The 21,531-nt window shown below is 38.7% G+C and overlaps 2 protein-coding genes across 4 annotated transcripts in view; both read right to left on the bottom strand.

The window, feature by feature from the left end:
* Positions 1-4,386: 4,386 nt before the first annotated feature.
* Positions 4,387-21,531, bottom strand: part of LOC122654714 (protein PHR1-LIKE 3-like) — a 31,779-nt gene continuing 14,634 nt past the window's right edge. The window contains exons 4-8 of one of the 2 annotated variants that reach the window (XM_043848928.1): positions 21,196-21,250; positions 20,792-20,873; positions 20,630-20,699; positions 20,084-20,526; positions 4,387-4,522 (exon numbers count right to left, since the gene is read on the bottom strand). In XM_043848928.1, the coding sequence (XP_043704863.1) occupies positions 20,098-20,526; positions 20,630-20,699; positions 20,792-20,873; positions 21,196-21,250 (636 nt within the window). In that variant the 3' untranslated portion in view covers positions 4,387-4,522; positions 20,084-20,097. Of the gene's footprint in view, positions 4,523-19,893; positions 20,527-20,629; positions 20,700-20,791; positions 20,874-21,195; positions 21,251-21,531 lie in introns of those variants that run through there. The other variant, XM_043848929.1, reaches the window with a different exon arrangement.
* Positions 17,518-18,974, bottom strand: LOC122654715 (probable calcium-binding protein CML22). Of its 2 annotated transcripts, none has more exons than XM_043848931.1 (5): positions 18,906-18,974; positions 18,532-18,732; positions 18,226-18,428; positions 17,955-18,129; positions 17,518-17,844 (listed from the first exon to the last, which is right to left on the bottom strand). In XM_043848931.1, the coding sequence occupies exons 1-5, from the start codon at positions 18,919-18,921 to the stop codon at positions 17,732-17,734; spliced, it is 708 nt and encodes a 235-aa protein (XP_043704866.1). In that variant the 5' UTR covers positions 18,922-18,974; the 3' UTR covers positions 17,518-17,731. The 2 variants fall into 2 exon arrangements, with proteins under 2 accessions (XP_043704866.1, XP_043704865.1); XM_043848930.1 differs by having other exon boundaries at positions 18,532-18,780; positions 18,906-18,970.

The following is a 21,531-nucleotide window of genomic DNA, read 5'->3' as shown; positions in this document are numbered from 1 at the left end:
ATCAAACGGATGTAAAAATGTCTTTCCTTAATGGAGACCTAACAGAAGAAATCTACATGAACCAACTTGAAGAGTTTATCATGGAAGGTTCTGAAAAAAAAGAGTTTGTAAATTACACAAATCTCTCTATGGTCTTAAACAAGCACCTAAATTATGGCAGAGAAGTTTGACAAGACAGTAAAGAGCCTTGGTTTTCAAACCAGCAACTCGGATAAGTGTCTTTACTTTTTGTCTAAGTTAAACAAGGTCACAATTATTTACTTGTATGCAGACGACATGTTGATTCTAGGTTCTAATATCTCTGTAGTGAGTAACATTAAAGAAACATTGTCCAAAGAATTCGACATGAAAGATCTTGGTGTGGGAGACACCATTCTTGGAATGAGAGTCAGCTTCGATGAGCAAGGGATCTCCCTTAGTCAGTCTCATTACATTGAGAGGCTACTTTCTAGTTGGGGATACAGTGATTGTAAACCGATTGAGACACCTTATGACTATAACAAATGGTTAAAACCTAACACAGGCGACACCGTGAATCAGTTAGAATATTCTAAACTGATTGGTAGTCTCATATATGTAATGAGTTGCACTAGGCCAAACATAGCCTTTACGATAGGCATGCTGAGTCATTTCAGTAGTAATCCTGAAAAAGAGCATTGGGATGCCCTGACGAGGCTGATGAGATACCTTAAGGGTACTCTTGGTTATGTTCTATATTATACTAGACATCCTCTAACTTTGGAAGGATATTTTGATGCATCTTGGTGCTCAGATTTGGGAGACAGCAGATCCACTAGTGGTTATGTATTTACACTAGGAGAAGCAGCTGTAGCATGGAAGTCCAAGAGACAGACTGGTATTGCTCTGTCATCTATGGAATTGAAATTTTATGCTCTAGCCTCTGCAGGAGATGAAGCAGAGTGGATAAAGGATCTAATCATGAATATTCCATTGAGGAGTTTTAAGTTAAACTTCATATCTATATTCTGTGATAATCAAGCAACAAAAACGATTGTGAATAACTCACTTTTTAATGGTAAGAGGAGACACATCAGGCTGAAACAAGCTATGCTGAATTATAGAACAAAACAAGGGATTATCACTTTGATTGATGTGAGATCGAAGGATAATACAGCAGATGCCCTTACAAAGAGGTTGAATAAAGATCAAACATTCAAAACTACGGGGGAGATGGGGTTAAAGACCATTTAGTCAGGTCTTAACCTAATCCAGTATTATTTCGAATTATTCGAATCTCATCTAGCCTTGGTAAGCATTCGGGACAGTTTACATGTTTCAGATAACTTGGTTAGGTTACTAAGTATGGGGGTTTGTGAAACTATTTCAAATTTGATGGTATAGTAAATTCTTCATGTGAAGTTTTCTTACTTTGTTATTCCACAAAGGAATATGAAAAATGTCTGATATATTTCAATGATATTGTGCTAGTCTTTATGTCATTCCAAATTTGATGACATTTCTTTCATAGTATGGTGTACCATTCCAAATTTGATGATACAACATAAATCTATAACTGATATGACAAACACAGTATTCCAAATGGAAACATGGTATGGTCCTTATGATAGAGACTATATAGGATTGAGTTCTTGTAAAGAAACTTGATGATGATGCTTATTGTTTTTTATTTACCTTCAGCCATATATGGAATGTACTAAGTTCTTATTGTTGAACTAGATACTATTGTACAAATGATTGAATTCATATTATCTTATGAAATTCATATTTGACAAATTACAGAGAATGACAAAGATGGAGGAGAACAGTTGAACCTGGATCTCGATGAGGATGACTTACTTGATGAGTAAAGTCACATGGATTGCAAGGACTTTTCGTTTTGATTATTTCTTTTGGTTTGGCCACTTGCATATGGAACTTCAGATTTATTGTTGGGTTTAGTTTTGATCTAAAACCCTAATTTTATTTCTTGAAGTTTACTTATTTGATTTATTGGATTATTGATATTCAATTTATATTGATTCAATTACTGATTGAACAATGGTTTCTATACATGTGTGGTGGATATATGTAGAACATAGGAGAAGATTGTAAGGGTATTTATGTAATATCCCTTCATATGTTCTAATATAATCCTACTTGTATTAATGCTCAGGCTGTGAGGGGCAATCTTATAATTAGTCCATCTGACCTAAACCCTAGTTTTCCTATATATACTAGCTGGAAGCAGCAGTCTGGGTATTCCAAACTAGATACTTAGGGTGTAATGCTTTAAGCAACCTTGTGCTTAAACCCTAAACCTTAACATCTTATTTGTAATAGATTAGAATTTGATGAAAATAAAAATTGTTTTGAGCATATGTCAGAACCATGATGAGTTCTCCCTTTTGAACCTAGAAGAGTTCAACCAAGAAATCTTGAAGAAGTTTCTCTCCTTCCTAGAAGAGTAGGAGTTTTGTTATTCGCCTACATCCTAGAAGAGTTGTAGGTCACCATTAAAGTAGATTTTCATCCTAGAAGAGAAGTAAGTCACTCTACCCTTCACTCCATCCAGGTTACCTTTTTTTTGTTTTTGCAATTGTTATCACTTCTAGCACAACTTTGGATATCCTTCACTGAGAATTTGAAGAAACTTTATTGATCAAAGTTGTAGCCCCGTGAATCCTCTTTAACTGTCCATTGTATTTCAATGATTCTAATATGTATTAAGGAAGTTCCAATCCTTATTTGAAGCCGTGCAAGTCTGTCAATTTCTGCACAACTTGTGATTGCTTTTGAGCCTGTATAAACTTACTCTCCTGATCCTTTGTTCAAGTAACCTAGGTGAGGTTACATCAAAACCTAAACTCAAACCACTTATCTCTAGTCAACTCTATCGTTGGGGAAAATGTTGTACATGCCCACCAAACCTACATCTATCTTCTCACATGGGATTTTTTTTTTCACTTGCTCTCTCCTCCATCCCTTGGTCCATCTTGAATGGACCGTCGATTCCCCCTACCATCATGGTTTTAGTGCACGATATTGGATCAAGTATCGGCCACCTTCAATATTGATACAGATCGGTCCATATCGAACAAGATTGCCCCTAATTTTCCTAAAAAAGCAAGTTTTCTGACTGTTTTACTCGTATGTACCATTTCACCGATACGGTATCGGCAATGTATCAGGATCATTGGCTAGCAGTATCGATAAGGGCGATCCGATAACAATACTTTAAATCATGCCTCTCATTGGTGTGTGTGCGTTGATGGCATGGTGATCCCTATCTACATTTGTTAACCAAAGCATTATTTCTCACCACTTTCTCTAAAGTCATTTTTGGTCTACTATATTTCTTCCCCCCCCCCCCCCCTCCCCCTCCTCCCCCTCTGATTCTTCTATTTCCACATAAGAAAAAGCCAACGTGTTGGTTGACTTTAATATTTGGAATTCGGGAGACCAAAGTAATAGAGGTGGAGCTAGTGGGTGGAGTGGAACACAAAAAATTGAAGGATGGCGTCAAGAATGTAAGAAAGATAAATAGAGCGCACAAATAAGAACTCACCATACTGCACAAACACACTCTTGAAGTTTCTCAGATCCTCTTTGAATTGAGGAAACCTTTATGATTATGCTGTTCATTGATCTGAATGTATTCTCGTCTACATGTTTGATGAATTGCAATGACAAAGCATGCTTCCTACTTTGTTGGACAAAAATGATTAATGAGAGGCAGATGTGTGATGTGCTTGACAGAAGAATATGACCAAGAATTTACTACAGCAGTTCTGTTTTGTTTTGTCCTTCTTCACAATGAGATGCTAAAACTTTCGGGGTCATTTATCTGTAAGCATAAACATACTATACACACTATGACTTAAATCTTGAAGGCATCAAGAAGAAAGCTTAAAAAACCCTGAAACAATTTTCCTAAATGGAAAAAAACAAGAACAATGAAAGATATTCACCTGGGTGATTCTTTCATGGTTTTGATGATAAGCATCTTCACACAGCGCACACTTGTTTGTCTACATTATATTTCTAATACAGATGATAGTTTGTATGATTCAGAGTACTTGGAAGATAACAAAGATGAAAATAAAACTGAACCACAGAGGGGTGAACAACAGAGATAGGTTTATCCCAAAAAAAATAAAAATAGAACAGATAGGAAAGCAGACAGATTGGGAGTGAGGTTGATCTACATTGAGGATCTCCTTTTTGTGCTTTGCACTTACTATGGTTTCAGATTTAAGTCCATTTGGTAAGTTTATGCAGATCCATCAATAGCAAATTATGTCTTCCAGAAGTGTTAAAATCCATTCCAGAATGAGTCTCTATTAACTGGTAGAGACATATGCTGTAAAGAAAGTCATTCCTTCAACCAAATTTTAAAATTTTGTTCTAGTTAAACCAATTGGTTTCAATTCCAACTGAGACGTGTCTCTTAAGTACAAGGATCTGATTAGAGAATATACAGACTACTGGTGTTACACTTAGGATAACAGATTGATCGGTCAGTTTAATTGCCGCAAAAAAGGAATTTACTTTGGGGCTTGGCCCCATCTTTCATCAAATACAGGTCTATAATCCACTCAACATCTTCCCACAATATCACTGGCTAATCTGGATTTTGACTTCCATTTATAAAGTACAAAACACTAGTAAACTGAATATCGATGTCTTAAAAGCATATGCATTAGAGGTTTGAGAATCTCCTTATAAATTGAGAATACAAGTTTTTTCACATATGAATAAAAAGGGAAGGAAAAAGAAAAAGAAACAATCTTTAACTGAAAGCATCTTCTCCATCTTCTTTATAATTAGCCAATATAGACTCCAAATAATCTGAAACTTTTTTTAATTTCCTCTCCTCTCCTGCCTTGTTCCTCTATTAAAACTCCAAGGTTCTCTTCCATTCCAAGTTGTGAGTCCACTTAATTACTGTCATTTCTAATTTCTTCACTCTTTTTCTTTGCATCGATTTATATGATCGTTCCCACCTCCCCATATATTCTTCTGTAGTCGCATTCAACTCTTTGTCTTTAACATAACTGTTCCATCCTTGGTTAATAACATAACTCCTGCTGCTTTTCTTTTTTTTTTCTTTTCCAGTAACTATACTGGAGGATCCAAAGCTTAAGCTGCTTATCCAAAAAAAAATGCATGGTCTTCAGGAGCTAGAGAGAATAAATATGGAATTGCAATTGTTTTGGGATTATAAGCCTATTACGCTTCCCAACATCACTAGGGGTTAACTCAATGTGAAATAGCTCATGGTACCAGACCCCTTCTTTACTTGCCTGTCTTTGGATGGTTCCATTGTTTCCAATATTTAAGCAATGGCTCATGCAGAAATCCATAAACTTTGATCATGTTAAGAATGGCTTCAGTGCTGTGAAGATTTTGGAAGTTAGGCTCCTGAACAGTGGGCTCAATCAATGGCAAGTTTCTATGTGAATCCCTTCTTCCAAGTTTGATTGATGCACTAACCATTCGGCAGCATCACTACCCCTTTGAATCTTGGAATATTTCCCTCTTGGGGCGGCAGCAGTTATTCTTAGGTGGGCATGGGTTGCTTCCACTACTTGAATCTAAACCTTCTGCATTAAGAAGGTTGGTTCCCTCGTTCCTCTGTATTGTGTTCTGCCCAAAAATGATAAAAAAAACTCATAAAAAGTAATCATATATAAAGGGAGGACATTATTTCATCATAACAGTATATAACAATCTACTTAGTTTATCTATAATTAATATATAGATTCATAGAACAACTAGTTCAGAAAACTAGAAGATAAGAAAATAAAATGTATAACATAGAATAAACAAGAAATCAAGTTATGGGTTCAAGAAGGAATGAGCAATGATCAATAAATTCCAACAGTGAATCACTAAGAAGTAACCTGAAGAACTAGATTCAATGAGCAAGCTTGAAATATTTGGTTCTCTTCAAGTTATGCTTTCAAGATTTCACAACTTACAATACTTCAGCATTTTAGGAAAAAATCTTAATGACTTAAGGAGGTGTCTTAGTCATTATCACCATTAAATATAAAAAATAGTTCACTCCACTTGTGGTTAAAACTTACCCTTTTTAATTAGGACCAACGAGCGGCGGTAAAATATTACCACCATTGAAAATATAATACCGCATTCACTTCCGTTACAATTAATGCTATACCACTTTTAATTAGGACAATCATAGGCGGGGTCTATAAAAACTGCTGAATAATTATATATAGTAACATTGTTTAAAACTGCAGTTTAATGAGGTATATAGAAACGGTAAAAATTTACCGTCGCCATATACTCTACCTAAGTGCAGCCACTGCCTGCTTTTCTTGAAGGGGAGGGATCCTAAAAAAGTGGCTGAAGTGATTCTTCTTCCCACGGAAGAAGTATAACTTTTGCCTACAATTTATTAGATGCAAGAAATCTTGTATCTTCCTTTTGAGTTTGGGAGAATGTTCTCTGTGCCGCAGCGCAGGCTACGCCCAGGCACATGGGCAGCCTGTGCAGGGGGCAGGTGATTATTGCGCCCACCCCCATGTGCCTGCGCTGCAGCACAGAGAACATCACCCCATATAAATTATAGCTTTCTGCTTCAGGAGTTATAGAATGTCATCTCAATGCTCCTACACACACGCCTGCAAGAACACCCGCATGCATGCACACACACACACACACACACACACACAGAAAATATATGTTCTACTTGAAAAAACATTGATTACATAAAAAAAATGGTAAACAAACCTTAGAATTCCCTGGTAAATCGATGATCCAATTTGTGCACACATCCACTATATTGTTGATTAACTGCGACGCAAAGATCATAGTCACTTCCATGCATGACACAATTTAAACGACTAGATTAAGCAAGAATTTGGGATTAGGTTAAATGAAAACAACCAATACCTTGTAATTATAATGCAAGAGATGTGATCGTTCTATGGCAAACTCTGCATCAGCGATTACTACGATGAGCCAATTAATAGAATGGTTTGGCCCCATTGCTATTTGACTTTAAATAATCTGCAAGACAACAATAATAGAATAACTCATTCTAGAAAATAAGATCTGAAATCTTCCATCATATAAGAGGCAAACTCAATTTAAACGTAAAGGACAGCATGATTTCCTAGATAAACCCAGTTAGCTAACTACTGTAGCGCTCTAAATGGCCCATGTGGATTAAAATTAAAAATAAGAGAGGTTAGTTGCAGGATTAATAATAAAGAATGAAGGAAGAAGAGAGAGGAGAGAAATCTAAAATACTAAAAAATTAAATCAGAGATTCGTACCTTGATGTTGCTAAAACAAGGAAAACTTAAAGAAAGGCCCAACAGAATGGAGAACAAGCAAAACTAGAGTTTCTTCAGGATAAAGCAAGGACTGAAAGGGCCGTCATAGCAGATGTAGATTGGAAGAATGGAGACGCTCTCTTCTCCTTAAACCATCTTTCATCAGAGTCGGGTAAATGGAGGCGTCTCAAAACAACATTTTATAGTCTAGGGATTGGGACAGAGGTTAAAGTAGTAATTACCAGTGAAAATTTATCAGGCCAGCTGGGCCTACCGTATGGGCTCTCCCCTCTCTTTCGATGTAATTCGTCTTTGATGTATGCAGTGTTGTACCAGTGACCCATCTACGCAGCCAAAATATAAAGAAAAATTATGAATCAAGCCATAAAGCTATCAATTATCTCGGATTAGATGTTTAGACCATTGTATCGAACATGAAAATCATCAGTCCAATTAGCTTGTGGTTTTACCATCAACAGTCTCCAGTCAAACATATTTTTTTTGGCCAAATGTTCTTTGAGTTGGGGGCCAGGCTGCGCCAAGCGTGGTTCGTAATCTCGGATCGGATTGGTATCGATCGAGGTTGATTCCAAGATTAGACCGATACAACAAGGTTTGACTAGATCGTTGACTACTTGATTGGATTAGCCAATTCGGTTGGATCGGTCAATCCAATCCGATCCTTGATCGATCCAACTGAATATTTTTTTATTTTTTCAAAATTTTTAATTTTTATTTTTAAGCTTTTTATATTATCTTGATTGATACCGATTGATACTGACCGATACCAACTGATATTGACTAATCCGATCCGGATAATGTCGGTTGATCCGATCCCAAGATCACAACACCCACCAATTCTGGCCGAACGTTTTCCAGCCCTAGTTTTTCCCCTTTGTATGATGTATCTAAATTTATTGTTATTTTTACCTCTGTTAATATGTTTTAAAAGGATAGACTAGTAATTTTGAAGGCCAGCAAGTTGACAAGAAAAGCTAAGGTTGGAAAACACAGAGAAACAGTTCAGTTAGATATACACAAGTTAGGGGTGTTAATACCCAACCCGAATCGATGAAACCGGCCCGAACCAGCCCGGACCACATCGGACCGAACTCTTAATGGTTCAGGTTCGGTTTGTGGATCCAGAGAGGCAAATGGTTTGGTTTGGTTTGGGCTAGCCCGATGGTGCACCGTTAGCCCGAACCGTTAGGCCCAAACCCAAACCGAACCGACCTAACCCGATAAATGAATAAATCAGTAAATGCCTAATGCCCCATTGCCCCCTAAATGTGTTGTGATAGTTTCTCACTTTATCTCATATCCTTTGTTAGTGATTACCCAACCAATTGTATCCATAGGCCATAGGACATAGGATACAAAGATGCATTGTATTTGAAATATTTTATGTACTTAAAAGAGAAAGAGAAGAAAAATTAGCACTAACCGGACCTTACTAGTTATATAAAACCGGTACCAAACCGAATCTAAACCGATATCAACCCGTTATCATAAATCGAAACCGACATGAAACCAAACCGCACCGAAACCGAACATTTCTTAATGGTTTGGTTTCGGTTTCTATAAAAGTCACACCGAAACTGAAAAGCCCGAACCGGCCCGTTGACACCCCTAACACAAGTATTTATTTTGCCACAAAAAAAAACATGGGAAAAGCCTCTCTAAGCCTAATGTGTATACTGTACCTATTCACATCTTTATTTTTTTATTGTTTTTTCCTTTTTCCTTGAATAAATAAATAAATAAATAGCAAATTACATGCACCCCCTAGTGTTTGAAACAATAACAGAACACCCCCTAATTTCACTTTTTACGTGCACCCCCTAAATTATTGGATGATTTACAAATAAGCCCTTACCGTCAACTGTAAACCGTTAATTATAGTTAAATTTTTTAAAAATCCTATATTACCCTTCAATTTTTAACATTGACCATTTTACCCTTACGAGACATAAGGGTGGCCCAAACCCATCTCCTCCAAAACCAACGTTCCTTTGTCATCTTCCTTCACCAATCACTTTATTCTCCGGCGATCTGTGAAGAAATAAATCATTGCCGGGGAGCGATCTAGTGAGGGAGCTCCACTCTGCTGCTGCTATAAATCTACAAACCATCTCTGCACTGCTCTGCTCCACTATCCTCTCCGGTAAATCTTGCCTGCTCGATGGTGTAATCAGTACTGAGTTCCTTTCCATGATGCAAGAGATGATCAAAAGAGTAAATCCATATTCCACCATTTTCAGAGCACAAACAAACGGTAGATCTAGATCTCAGGAATTAGCAAAGCTGGCAGACAAAATTAAGTCTAAAATACCAGTATTCAGTAATTACTACACTCCTCTTAGTGGGAACCAAATTTACTTGATCGTCAAAGTTCTGATTTTTTCAATTCAAACAGACAGATAAGATCCAAAAAGCAAAATGCTAACTTTTTTTCTTTTTTTTTTTTTTGATTTCAAGACATATAGGGGCAGAGTTACCATTGAAGGCCTTGGTGATCAGAAGGCATCCAAGTTTTCCTCAACAATTTATGCCTTCCAACAGATCCAAAACCGGTCTGAATACCAACAAACCCCATCACCTTATACCTCTCCTGATCTCCATCAGAACCAACACGATTCCCAACCCCAACGCCACCGCTGCTGCTACTCCTCTCCCAAACAATCGAAACAGATCTAGGTTCAGCATTCCTACATTTATACCCAGAGCTCGACCTCAAAATGGCAACCAATCCGAAAGAAAATCCAGTAATCCCGATAAGAAGACAACATATTAGAAGAGATGGTTTCTGGTTGTAAGAGAGCCATGGCTGGCGAGGGTAGAAGAACTTAGGAGATGAAGGCATGTCTGGTGATGCGTCATAGAATCCCCTAACCAACCAAAAGCTGCCAAGTAAACATACTGGAACTGAATCCGAGGACCGAGCCGAGCTATCATGGAACCGAGCTGACCTGGCCGAACCGAGCCAAGGGACTGAATCCGAGGCAGAGGCCAAGGCCGAGCACTGAGGTCACGGCTGCCTGAGGCCGAGGCCGAGCACTGAGGCCGTGATAGGGCATAAAATCACCTCACCAATTAGAAACTGCCACGTGGCCGACCTGAGGTCAATCCAAGAACCGAACTGAGCTGAGCAGGAAATTGGGCCGACCCGATCTCCGATGGGTCACCTGACAGAGCCGAGCTCACACAAGTCAGCCATAAACTCCTGACAGAGCATACACAGGACAGCCTAGGCCGAGCTGACTGCCGAGACCGACCTAACAGGCCGACCTCCCAAGCCGAGGTGACTACCGAGATTGACCTACCAGGCCGACCTCCCAGGCTGAGCCCTCCTCCACAGAAGCTACCATAACGCCCCACCGGGGATCACGGGACCACAACAGCACATCCCAAGAATCACGGGATAAGGATCGAGCCACGATCCCAGCGCAATACGAAATCACACTTTACACAGACTCTTACCTTAATAAGAGCCCGACCCCGAAAATAGCTCTCTACTCCACTCTACGTGAGAGAGCCTTCCAAAAGAAGGACTCCTACCATACTAGGACTCTCCCAACCGCCTCATCTCATCTTCACTCTATAAATACCCAGGTATGGAGCACCATTCCTGATCTGGCTTTTCACTACGCAGTTACGCTGTTGCATTGGAGACCTGACTTGAGCGTCGGAGAGTCCTAGGCCGGAGCCACACCGGCTCTCTTGTGCTCATCGCTCGGTTTTTGTAGGCTCATCCGTGGGCGAACCGAGCACCGGAGGTTTTCACCCGCAACATCTAGTAACACTCACGTTCATAACTCTAGAGAAACTACTGTAGGGTTTCTGAGGCAAGGAAACAACAGTTTTGAGATTTCAGGTTCCTTCAGGGAATTGAATGCCACAGGGCATTCATGGCGGCGTTAAATTGAAAGAAGGATGTAGTTTTGATTCAATTCAAACAGGACAAATCTCATGAGGTCCATCTGCATTTAACCTTTCTTTCGTTCCAGGCTTTTCCAAAGCTCTCTTTTTTTCTCTCTCCCTCTCTTTCCTCCTCTTTGTCTTTCTTTGCTTGTGGGGTTCTTTCTTCTTCTGAGGTCGTAGTTCGTTGAAGCTTGATTCCATATCACAGACCGCCCAACGAGAACCAAAATGGTCCTAAGAGACCGAAATCCATTTCTATTTTGAAAATTCACAAAAAAAAAAATAGAGAAAGAGGGGCGGTGGAGAGACAAACCTTCGCCAGAGGGTGGCTGGGCCAGGTAATGTCCGCCGGAGATTTGGTCTTCTACAAAACCCTAAATTGATTGAGCGATTTTTGGTTTGGAAGAGAAGAAGTAAGTAAGGGTAAAATGGTAATTGAATTAGTCACTGATGTAAAAAGGTAAAATGGTCTTTTCATTTTAAAAACTAAGAGCTCACTGACACCGTGAGCCATCAGGGACTAATACTGTAAAAGGTGAAACTAGGGGGAGTGTTCTGTTATTGTTTCAAACACCAGGGGGTGCATGTACTCTGCTCATAAATAATGTTTATGTGAGAGGGTAGAAAGTAGCTTGTTTGTACAAAGAACCCCCTCCCAAATTACATACATATATTTCTTTTATTCCTAAGGGGGGAGGAGAGGAAACCTAAACTTAAACCACTTATCTGTAGTCAACTGTATCGTTGAGGAATATGGTTTACATGCCACCACACCTACATCCATCTTCTCACCTGGGATTTTTTTTTTTCTCTCACTCTCTTCCATCCCTTGGCTCATCTTGAATGGATCATCAACTCCCCCTCCCATCATGGTTTTAGTGCACGGTATTGATCGGTCACCTTCAATGTTGATATGGATCGGCCCATATCAAATAAGTATGCCCCTAGTTTTCCTAAAAAAGCAAGTTTTTTGACTGTTTTACTCCTAGTCTGAACGTTTCACTGATACAGTATCGACACGGTATCAGGATCGGTGGCTAGCAATACCGATATGGGCAATCCGATACCGATACTTCAAACCTCAATGGTGCTTGTGCATTGATAGCATGGCGAACCCTCTCCACATTTGTTAACTAAAATATTATTTATCACCACTTACTCTAAGGTCATATTTGGTCTACTACTCTTTTTCTTCCCCCCCCCCTATTATTCTATTTCTCACATGGGGAAAAGAATGCTACCTGATCGCGTGGCCTGTGTGGCCCCTGCGCCTAGACACAAAAGCGCACAAAAGTACTATGTTGCCCCCATGGAAAGGCAAAAATCCTACCCATATGGGTGATCCGATATCGTTACTTCAGACCTCAATGGTGCGTGTGTGTTGACAGCATGACGATCCCACTCCATGTATGTTAACCAAAGCATTATTTCTCACCACTTTCTCTAAGGTCATTTTTGGTCGACTATTCTTTTTTCCCCCTTGATTCTTCTATTTTCCACATGGGGAAAAGAATGCTAGTTGGTTGTGTGGCCCATGTGGCTCGTGTGGCACCTACGCCTAGACACAAAAGCGCACAAAAGTATTGCACTGCCCCCATGGAAAGGTGGAAATCCCACCCAAGGTGATGTTTGCACACGTACACTCCTATTGACCAACGTGGGTGCAGGATCTAGAGGCCCAGGCAACATTCTCTTTCCTTTTCCACATATAACTATTTCTTATCGTTGCGGATACATTCAATTGCTTTCCTTATTCTTGCCCAAACAACCAACAAACAATTTTACTCATCACTTGTTGAAAAATGATAGAACATACGTATGGTTGAACACTTGAGCATTATAATCAATTAGCCAACGACTAAGACACCAAGTCTTGAGTCTACTAGCAATTTGGCATACAATTGTTGTATTGATCATTTGGTCAAAGCAAGTAACTTTCTTGATATCAATTGCTAACTAAGAACATGTCTAGACTCTACTGCACTAGCCTCAAGCAGGGCAGCTGTCCTCAAGTACCATGTTGTTTGATGCCAACAAGATGCACCCATTATAAGGATCAGCGTTATCTGTTGGAGAGTGTGGCTCCTACGTATGCACGAGGGTCAATGAGAGCATGCATGTTGGCATTATGAGGGGAGGATTTATGGTTTTCATGGAGGCGGGGTGGTCATTTCGCATTCCTCTGTGTGTGGACATGGGTGGTACACTCTCCCATAGAGAACTTTTTTCTCCATTATAATTATTCCTTTGTAGGTTCATTTATTTTTATGCAAAATGTTAAAAGTAAAATGGAAAAAAGATTGTTATTTTGTAGTGTGTAGTTTCCCTCCCACATAAGTGTTCTTTGTCCGAGAACATGACTCCTGCACTAGCATGGGACCCAACCAATGCCCGCATTTTAGCATGGAGGTAGGGAGATCATTTTATAGGGAGGAGGAGAGAGACAAACACAAGGGTGCAGGTGTAGGAGCCATCATGCTCTTGAACAGGAAACTTTCTTCCTTTTTTTTATTTATGGAAAAAGAACGTTGTCTAGTCGTGTCCAGCCTACTCCCAGACTCGAGTGCCCGAAATTACAGCCACCCTGTTGAAATAAAAAATCCCATCCGTGTTAGTGCCCATGTGTGTGCTCTCATTGGCCCCCACACTAGTGCAAGGTCCACGTGACTAGGCAACGATCTCTTACCTATTTTTTATTATTTTTTCTCACTTTGTTATTGAACCTATTTTTTATTATTTCTTCTCACTTGTTATTGAAAATGTAGGACCCATATGGATGATATCTTTTTCAAGACCCCCACTTTGTAGTGTGCAAATTCCTCCCTACACTGGCAGCGTAGGAAACCCTCTCCCAAGTAAAATATAGATGAGTAGAAGAATAGCGATGATTCTAAGTAGGTTGGACATCTATGCTAAATAATGCCTACCCGAGCTTGACAAAATCCCTAGGAAAGGTAGACGAGTCGTATCAAGATTTGGTATGTGTAGATGACTTTTGTTGTTTCATATGATATGAATTTCATGCAATTCAGTTAAGCTTTATAAAATATTAGTTTGGTGAGAGCGCAGTTGATGTTTGTCTAGTTACCTGCAAGCTTGCAAACACAAGATTAGAGTTTAACTAAAATTGAGAAACTCGGACTCATTTTAAACATATGCTAGCTATGCCAGCTGCATAGCATACACCGGTGACTCCCTATGTCTATCTCTCTCTTCCCAAGGGATCAAGTGCAGTTTCATACACTTTTATGAAGCTTCACTCTTGCCTATGACATCAAAGTACAGTTTCCCACCAATGAGGGGACGGATGGGTAATCGAATAGTCCAATGAGGGCGTTTAATGAGAGAGATAGTATGGGATGTATAGGATTTGCACACTGGTGTCGTGGCAATCTTTCCTTTGTTTACATTAAAGAATTTTGCTTTGATTGCCCAAAAAAGAAGAGCGTATATCAAAAGCTTGAGATTTTTGAAAACTCTAATGTTGATCTTGAAGTTGACAGAGACGACTATAAATCCACTTCCAAACATGCGCTTATTTCGAAGTTGAAACTGTTTCTGGGGGTAGCAAAAAACAAGGGTGTGTTGCGAGGCACACATAAGAAATTGAGTACATTACTTGTAGTATTGCGGCTACTCATGTAATTTGAATAGGATGCTTCTTAATGGAATTTGGATTGGATCTTGTACATGGACCAAGGGACATGTTTTACAATAATCAAGTGGTAATAAGCTTTACAGAAAATGAAACAACCAACATGAGGGAAAAACATGTATAAATTCAATATCACTATATAAAAAAGATTTCCCTTTTATTATTTTTTTCTCACTTGTTATTGAAAATGTAGGATAAAAAGAATTATTGAAAATGTGGGACCCATATGGATGATATCTTTTCAAGACACCCATTTTGTAGTGTGCAAATTCCTCCCCACGCTAGCATCCTAGGAAACCCTCTCCCAAGTAAAATATAGATGAGTAAAAGAATAGCGATGATTCTGAAGTAGGTTGGACAACTATGGTAAATAATGCCTACCCGAGCTTGACAAAATCTCATGGAAAGGTAGACGGGTCATATCAAGATTTGGTATGTGTAGATGACTTGTGTTGTTTCTTATGATATTTATTTTATGCTTTTCAGTTAATTGCTTTATTGAATATTAGTTTGGTGAGAGCGCAATTGATGTTTGTCCAGTTACCTACAAGCCTGCAAACACAAGATTAGAGTTTTAACTGAAATTGAGAAACTGTGACTTATTTTAAACGTATGCTAGCTATACCAGCTGCGTAGCGTACACCGGTGACTCCCTGAAATGAGAACGTGAAACATAAATGCATCATGATGGTTGTTCCTGAAAAATGGGAACGTGACAACGTAAATGCATCATGATGGTTGTTCCCAAAATGAGAACGTGAAACATAAATGTATCATGATGGTTGTTCCTAGAAATGGATGTGAAGCACAAATGCGGCCAATATGGCCAGGTGGAAGATACAAATATCATGATAGCTTATTCCTAGAAATGAAGTGTAAATGTGGCCAATATGGCCAAGTAAGAGATGTTGGTGAGGTGGCCAGGCCTCATCCATTTTCATGAGGAATGGGTCAATGGATCCTTTATATATTGAAAATAAAGGGGAATGGGTGATTCTTTTTTGTGGAACTATATAGTTGTTAGGGAATAAAGGCACTCCAATAGCTATATATGCAACGGCTATATAACATAGCTATATATCCAACAACTATATAACGGCTATACTGCTACATAAATGAGTATAAATTGATTTTGTGAACCAATCAGCACAACTAATGAGGATCCATGTACCTGAATATAAACACTAAATCCAGGTCGTCTATGTAAATAGAAATGAAAAGATGATTTGTCATGAACTGTATATGTGAGAACTCCTTGTATGATTCCTTCTGTTCCATTCCTATCCAATAAAACTTGGTTATTCAATTCTTAACATTCAACCTATCAAAAAATAAAAATAACACCTTGGTTATTCAACAAACCCAACATAACTTACAACTTGTGAATTCTAGAGCTTGTCTCACTCGCTAGTGATTCATATTTCAGTCTTCAATCTCTGTTTTCATTCATATCAGGACTACATTGTGCTAGAGCAAACACCAACCAAAAACACGAAAGAAAGCAAAAACAGAGCAAGATGACACAGAGATTTAACGTGGTTCATACACCAGTATGGTAGTGCTATATCCACAGACGAAGGCGAAGATGATTCACTATGCAAATCGGAAAAAAATTACAATGGAGATCTCTCAAGAACACCCAAAACGGCGCTGCTGCTCTCTCCCAGAAACCCTAAAACAAAAACCCCAAATCTTACTCATCTTTACAATAAAGCGGATAAAGAACATAAATACTGAATGTTTCTCGTCATGGCAGTGTAGATACATCATGATGATAGTTCGTAGAAAATAGGAATGTGACACTGTATATGCATCGTGATGGTTGTTCCTGGAAAATGGGAACGTGACAATACAAATGCATCATAATGGTTGTTCCAGGAAAATAGAAATGTGACAACGTAAATGCATCATGATGGTTGTTCCTAGAATGGGAACGTGAAGCATAAATGCATCATGATTGTTGTTACTAGAAATGGGAATGTGAAGCGCAAATGCGGCCAATATGGCCAAGTGGAAGATGCAAATATCATGATAGCTTATTCCTGAAAATGAGAATGTGAAGTGTAAATGTGGCCAATATGGCCAAGTAAGAGATGTTGGTGAGGTGGCTAGGCCTCATCCATTTTCATGAGGCATGGGTCAATGGATCCTTTATTTATTGGAAATAAAGGGGAATGGGAGATTCTTTGTTGTGGAACTATATAGTCGTTAGGGAATAAAGACACTCCAATAGCTATATATGCAACGACTATATAACATAGCTATATATGCAACAGCTATATAACAGCTATATGGCTATATGAATGAGTCGATAAATTGATTCAGTGAATTAATCAGCACAACTAATGAGGATCCCTGTACCTGAATATAAACACTGTACTGTTCCAGGTCGTCTATGTAAATAGAAATGAAATTATGATTTGCCATGAACTGAATATGTGAGAACTCCTTGTATGATTCCTTCTGTTCCATTCATATCCAATATAACTTGGTTATTCAACAAACCCAGCATATCTTACTACTTGTGAATTCTAGAGCTTGTCTGTCTAACTCGCTAGTGATTCATATTTCAGTCTTCAATCTCTGTTTTCATTCATATCAGGACTACATTGTGATACAAGTAGAATTAGTCAAAGAGAGAAAGAGAGAGAGCAATGAATATGGACTAGGTAATAATTATATTGGTAACCATTATAGTTTGAATGTCTTATCGATACACCATCGTAAAGAACTTATAGAAAGTTATGATTTCAATGCACAGGTTACATTTGAGATAGTATTTTGGCACATAGATCATACAAATGAACTGCGTCAACGCAATTTTACCTAATAGAGTTTGTTTGCTTCATTTTTCTTTACATCTACTGTTTATCATCTACTTCACAATACCTCATGTAATAGGGACTTCTTTCTCATCATCAGTATCAATCCCAACCCAATTGGTTAGTGCGAAAAGGAACTCTTTAAAACTGACCTTTCCATTCTTGTTCCAATCCATTTCCTCTGCATTTAGTTCAGAGAGAATCACAATAAAAGATGGCTAAAAGCACAGAAATGAAATGCATTCAAAGAAAAATGGAACCATGTATAACAAGGGAAGGAATAGGATATACTGAAACGCGTCTTGGAGATGTGCCCTGGAGATCTTTCCCAAGGAGAACCCTCGTTCAATGCCCTGACCAAGTCATTCTGGTTCAACTTACCATCTCCATTTTTATCTAGATACAAGAATGCTTGAACAATTGTATCAAAAGTTTCTTCGAGCTGTGCTGATCCCATCTTCGATGTCTAAGCAAATCCATAAGTTGTCAAAGAAAACAAATATTAAATTTTCAATTAGATGTGATAGATAATAATTAAACCTGTAAGTTCAATTATGGATACAGTGTGCGAAGATCTTGAAGGTTCTATCAAGAGATAGATGAGACAAAGGAGGACAATGAACTCATTGAATTGCATTCCTTCATTGCCATCAAAGTCACAAGAATGGAATAGTTCCTCCATTTCTTTCTCTGACAATTGTAGTTGCAGTTTGCTTAAGCAATTTTTGAGCTCCTTGTGGTCAATAATTCCATTTGAGTCTTCATCTATGGAAAGAAGAATATCAACACAGGTCAGAAGTAACTCTTCAGAGACCATCTAACAAGAATGTAAGAAAGATAAATAGAGCAAACACAAACCAGAACTCACCACACTGCACAAACACACTCTTGATGTTTCTCAGCTCCACTTTGAATTGAGGAAACTTCATGATTATGCTATTCATTGATCTGAATGTATTCTTTCCTGATGCACCTCTGTGTTTGATGGCTTCCATCATCTTCTTTTCAAGCTTTGCATCTAATCTCTTGTACTTGTTTGATGAATTGCAATTACAAAGCATGCTTCCAACTTTGTTGGAAAAAAATGACTTTAGTGAAGGGCAGATGTGTGATGTCCCTGAAAGAAGATGAGCAAGGCTTCAATAAGAAAGAACAGTTCAAGATTTCATTATGAGAAAAACCCATGAAACAATTTTCTTAAATGAAAAAAAAAAAAAAAAAAGAACAATGAAAGATATTTACCTGGTGATTCTTTCATGGTTTTTGATCCGAGAGGATGGAAGCGTTGCCCAAGCTTCGGCAAACCTCTTCCCTTCTTCACATTGAATAAAGGAAAGAATAAGAATAAAAAAGGAGAGCAAGCACCCACGAAGAGAGAGACAAAAGAAAGTGGAAGCATATAGATTGGTGTGAAATAAAGAAGATGCGAAAGTGGCTTTGATGATAAGCACCTTCACATAGCACACGCACGCCTATCTGTCTACATTATATTTCTAATACCATTACTCTGACAAACCATATAAGTAAGCAAAGCTTAAATTCAAGAAAAAGATACAGGAGAAGAGATGGTCATGGCTTGGCACTTAGACGCAATCAACTCCCAAGTTGACTATTAATACTGAATATTACTCTTTTGAAATCATTGAGGCATGGGCACATTTTTTTTTCTTCTTCTTTCCTCCCCTCCTCTGGGTATTCAGAGTACTTGGAAGATAACACAGAAGGAAATAAAACAAAACCAAACAATAGACTCTGGAATTCTTTCTAACCCAAATGGTAGGAAAGCAGTCCAGACTTCAGACCTGAACTTGACATTTAAACAACAGAGATGGGAAAACAAACAGATTGGGAGGGCGAGGACGATCTACATTGATGATTTCCTTTCTCTGCTTTGCACTTCTATGGTTTCAGATTTAAGTCCATTATGGTATGTTTCTACAGATCCATGAATAAACAATTATGTCTTTCAGAAGTGTTAAAATCCATGCCAGAATGAATCTCTACTAATGGATAGAGACATGCTGTAGTGAAAGTCACTCCTTCAATCAAATTTTAAAAAATCTGTTCTGGTCCTCTTTTGGTGTCTCTATTAAAACTCTTTATATCTATCAGGTTAAACCAATGAGTTTCAATTGCACATTACTGGTTTCACATCCCCATATTGACTGGCTAGACATAGCGGATACATTTGAACAGTATGTAGGAGGTAAAAATGATGCCTGGGTTACAATGACTAGAAATTTTCTTGATTCTGTTACTTCTAGGCATAAAAGGATGCCAAACTTAAATTCCAACTGAGAGGTGTCCCTTAAGTACAAGGATCTGATTAGAGAATATACAGACTACTGGTGTTACACGTGGGATAACAGATTGATCGGTCAGTTTAATTGCCACAAAAGAGGCATTTACTTTGGGGGCTTGGCCCTTTCTTTCATCAAATACTGGTCATCATCCACTCGACATCTTCCCGCATATCACTATCCCAGGGCAACGAATCCCCTGTGGCCGAGATGTGCCGAGATCTTTTCTTCATGGCAATAGCCATGGGAGATACTGGACTCCCAGTCGATGTCAGGCAGCTTTCAACAGAACAATCTCCAATTCTTGCCAGCCCATTAGAAGCAGATTTCTCTTCCAAAGCCGCCGCAATCTCGGACAGAGTAGGCATTTTAAGTGTGTCAAGTGGGACCATGCCTAGATAGTCATTGGAGACCTTGACTGCCAGTCCAGAGAGCTCTTGCCTAGCAGTTTCAACCCCACCTGATGCCAGGGTCTGCTCATTGAGAGCTTTGCAGGCTTTTTCAAGTATGGATTGTAAGTACTTGCCTTGCGCTTCAATCCGAATGTGGAGATGACGCTGGACCTAATATGGGTTAAATCCAAAGAAAATGATTTTTAGGTATTATCATCTAGGATTAATTGACTTAATTGGAAAACCAAAAACTATCACTACAGGACAAACTGACCTCTAGCTGTTCATGCAGCTTTCTTTGGACTTCCATTTGGAGTCGTAGTGCCTCAGTAACCTGATAACCACTGTTAAAAATTGAAAACAGGAGAGGAATGTGATGTCAGGAGAAGCCAAACAAATTTGGTGGTAGACATGAAATCCAGTTATTTTAACATACTCATTTATGTCTTTGGCCATCAATCTTGATGAGGATGACGATGATGATGAACCAGTACCCTGACTTTCTGCCGCACAAGAAGCTGCAAAACCACACAGGAATGGTAACTGGATGAGCATTTTGACAAAAACCATTGATTACCCACAGCAGGCCCATGCTGAGAAATTGGAAAACCAAAGGAGGAAGAGCCTGTGTATCAGAGCAGAAAATAAGGCCTGCATGAGACATGGCAGAATAGAGCCCACAAGGCCATTTCTAGTTGAGGCACTTACTAATGTGTTGTCCCATTTCTTTTCAAGGATCATCAATCAAATTCAAATAAGATGATAAAAAATATGCAAAGTGGGTAAGCCCAATGCATAGACGAGTGCATAAGCTTTATCCATTAGAAAAGAGACAAGTACCATCCTTGGAGTTGTCAGTGAATTCCTTGCATGATTGCTTCCCCAACCGATATTTCTGCGAGTTACAAGACATTGGATACAAATTATAGATAACTGTTATTTGAAGTACACCAAAAAATAGAATGCCTTCCCCAATACTTCAGAACTGGAAACCAGCAACTGTGGCATGAAAAACTGAGATGACCAAAAATAAGGGCAACATCAAGGACTACTAGGTCAGAGCTGGTGTTTCAAAATTGTAAACATCCTGGAATTCAAATCCAGTTCTGAAATCTTAGACTTACTACTTCTAAATAAAAGAAACTGAAAAAGATAAAAAAAATTGACGACAATGGT

This window comes from Telopea speciosissima, chromosome 3 (genome assembly GCF_018873765.1).
Source record: "Telopea speciosissima isolate NSW1024214 ecotype Mountain lineage chromosome 3, Tspe_v1, whole genome shotgun sequence".
NCBI classification, from domain to species: Eukaryota; Viridiplantae; Streptophyta; class Magnoliopsida; order Proteales; family Proteaceae; genus Telopea; species Telopea speciosissima.
This window is presented reverse-complemented; position numbering and strand designations above follow the sequence as displayed.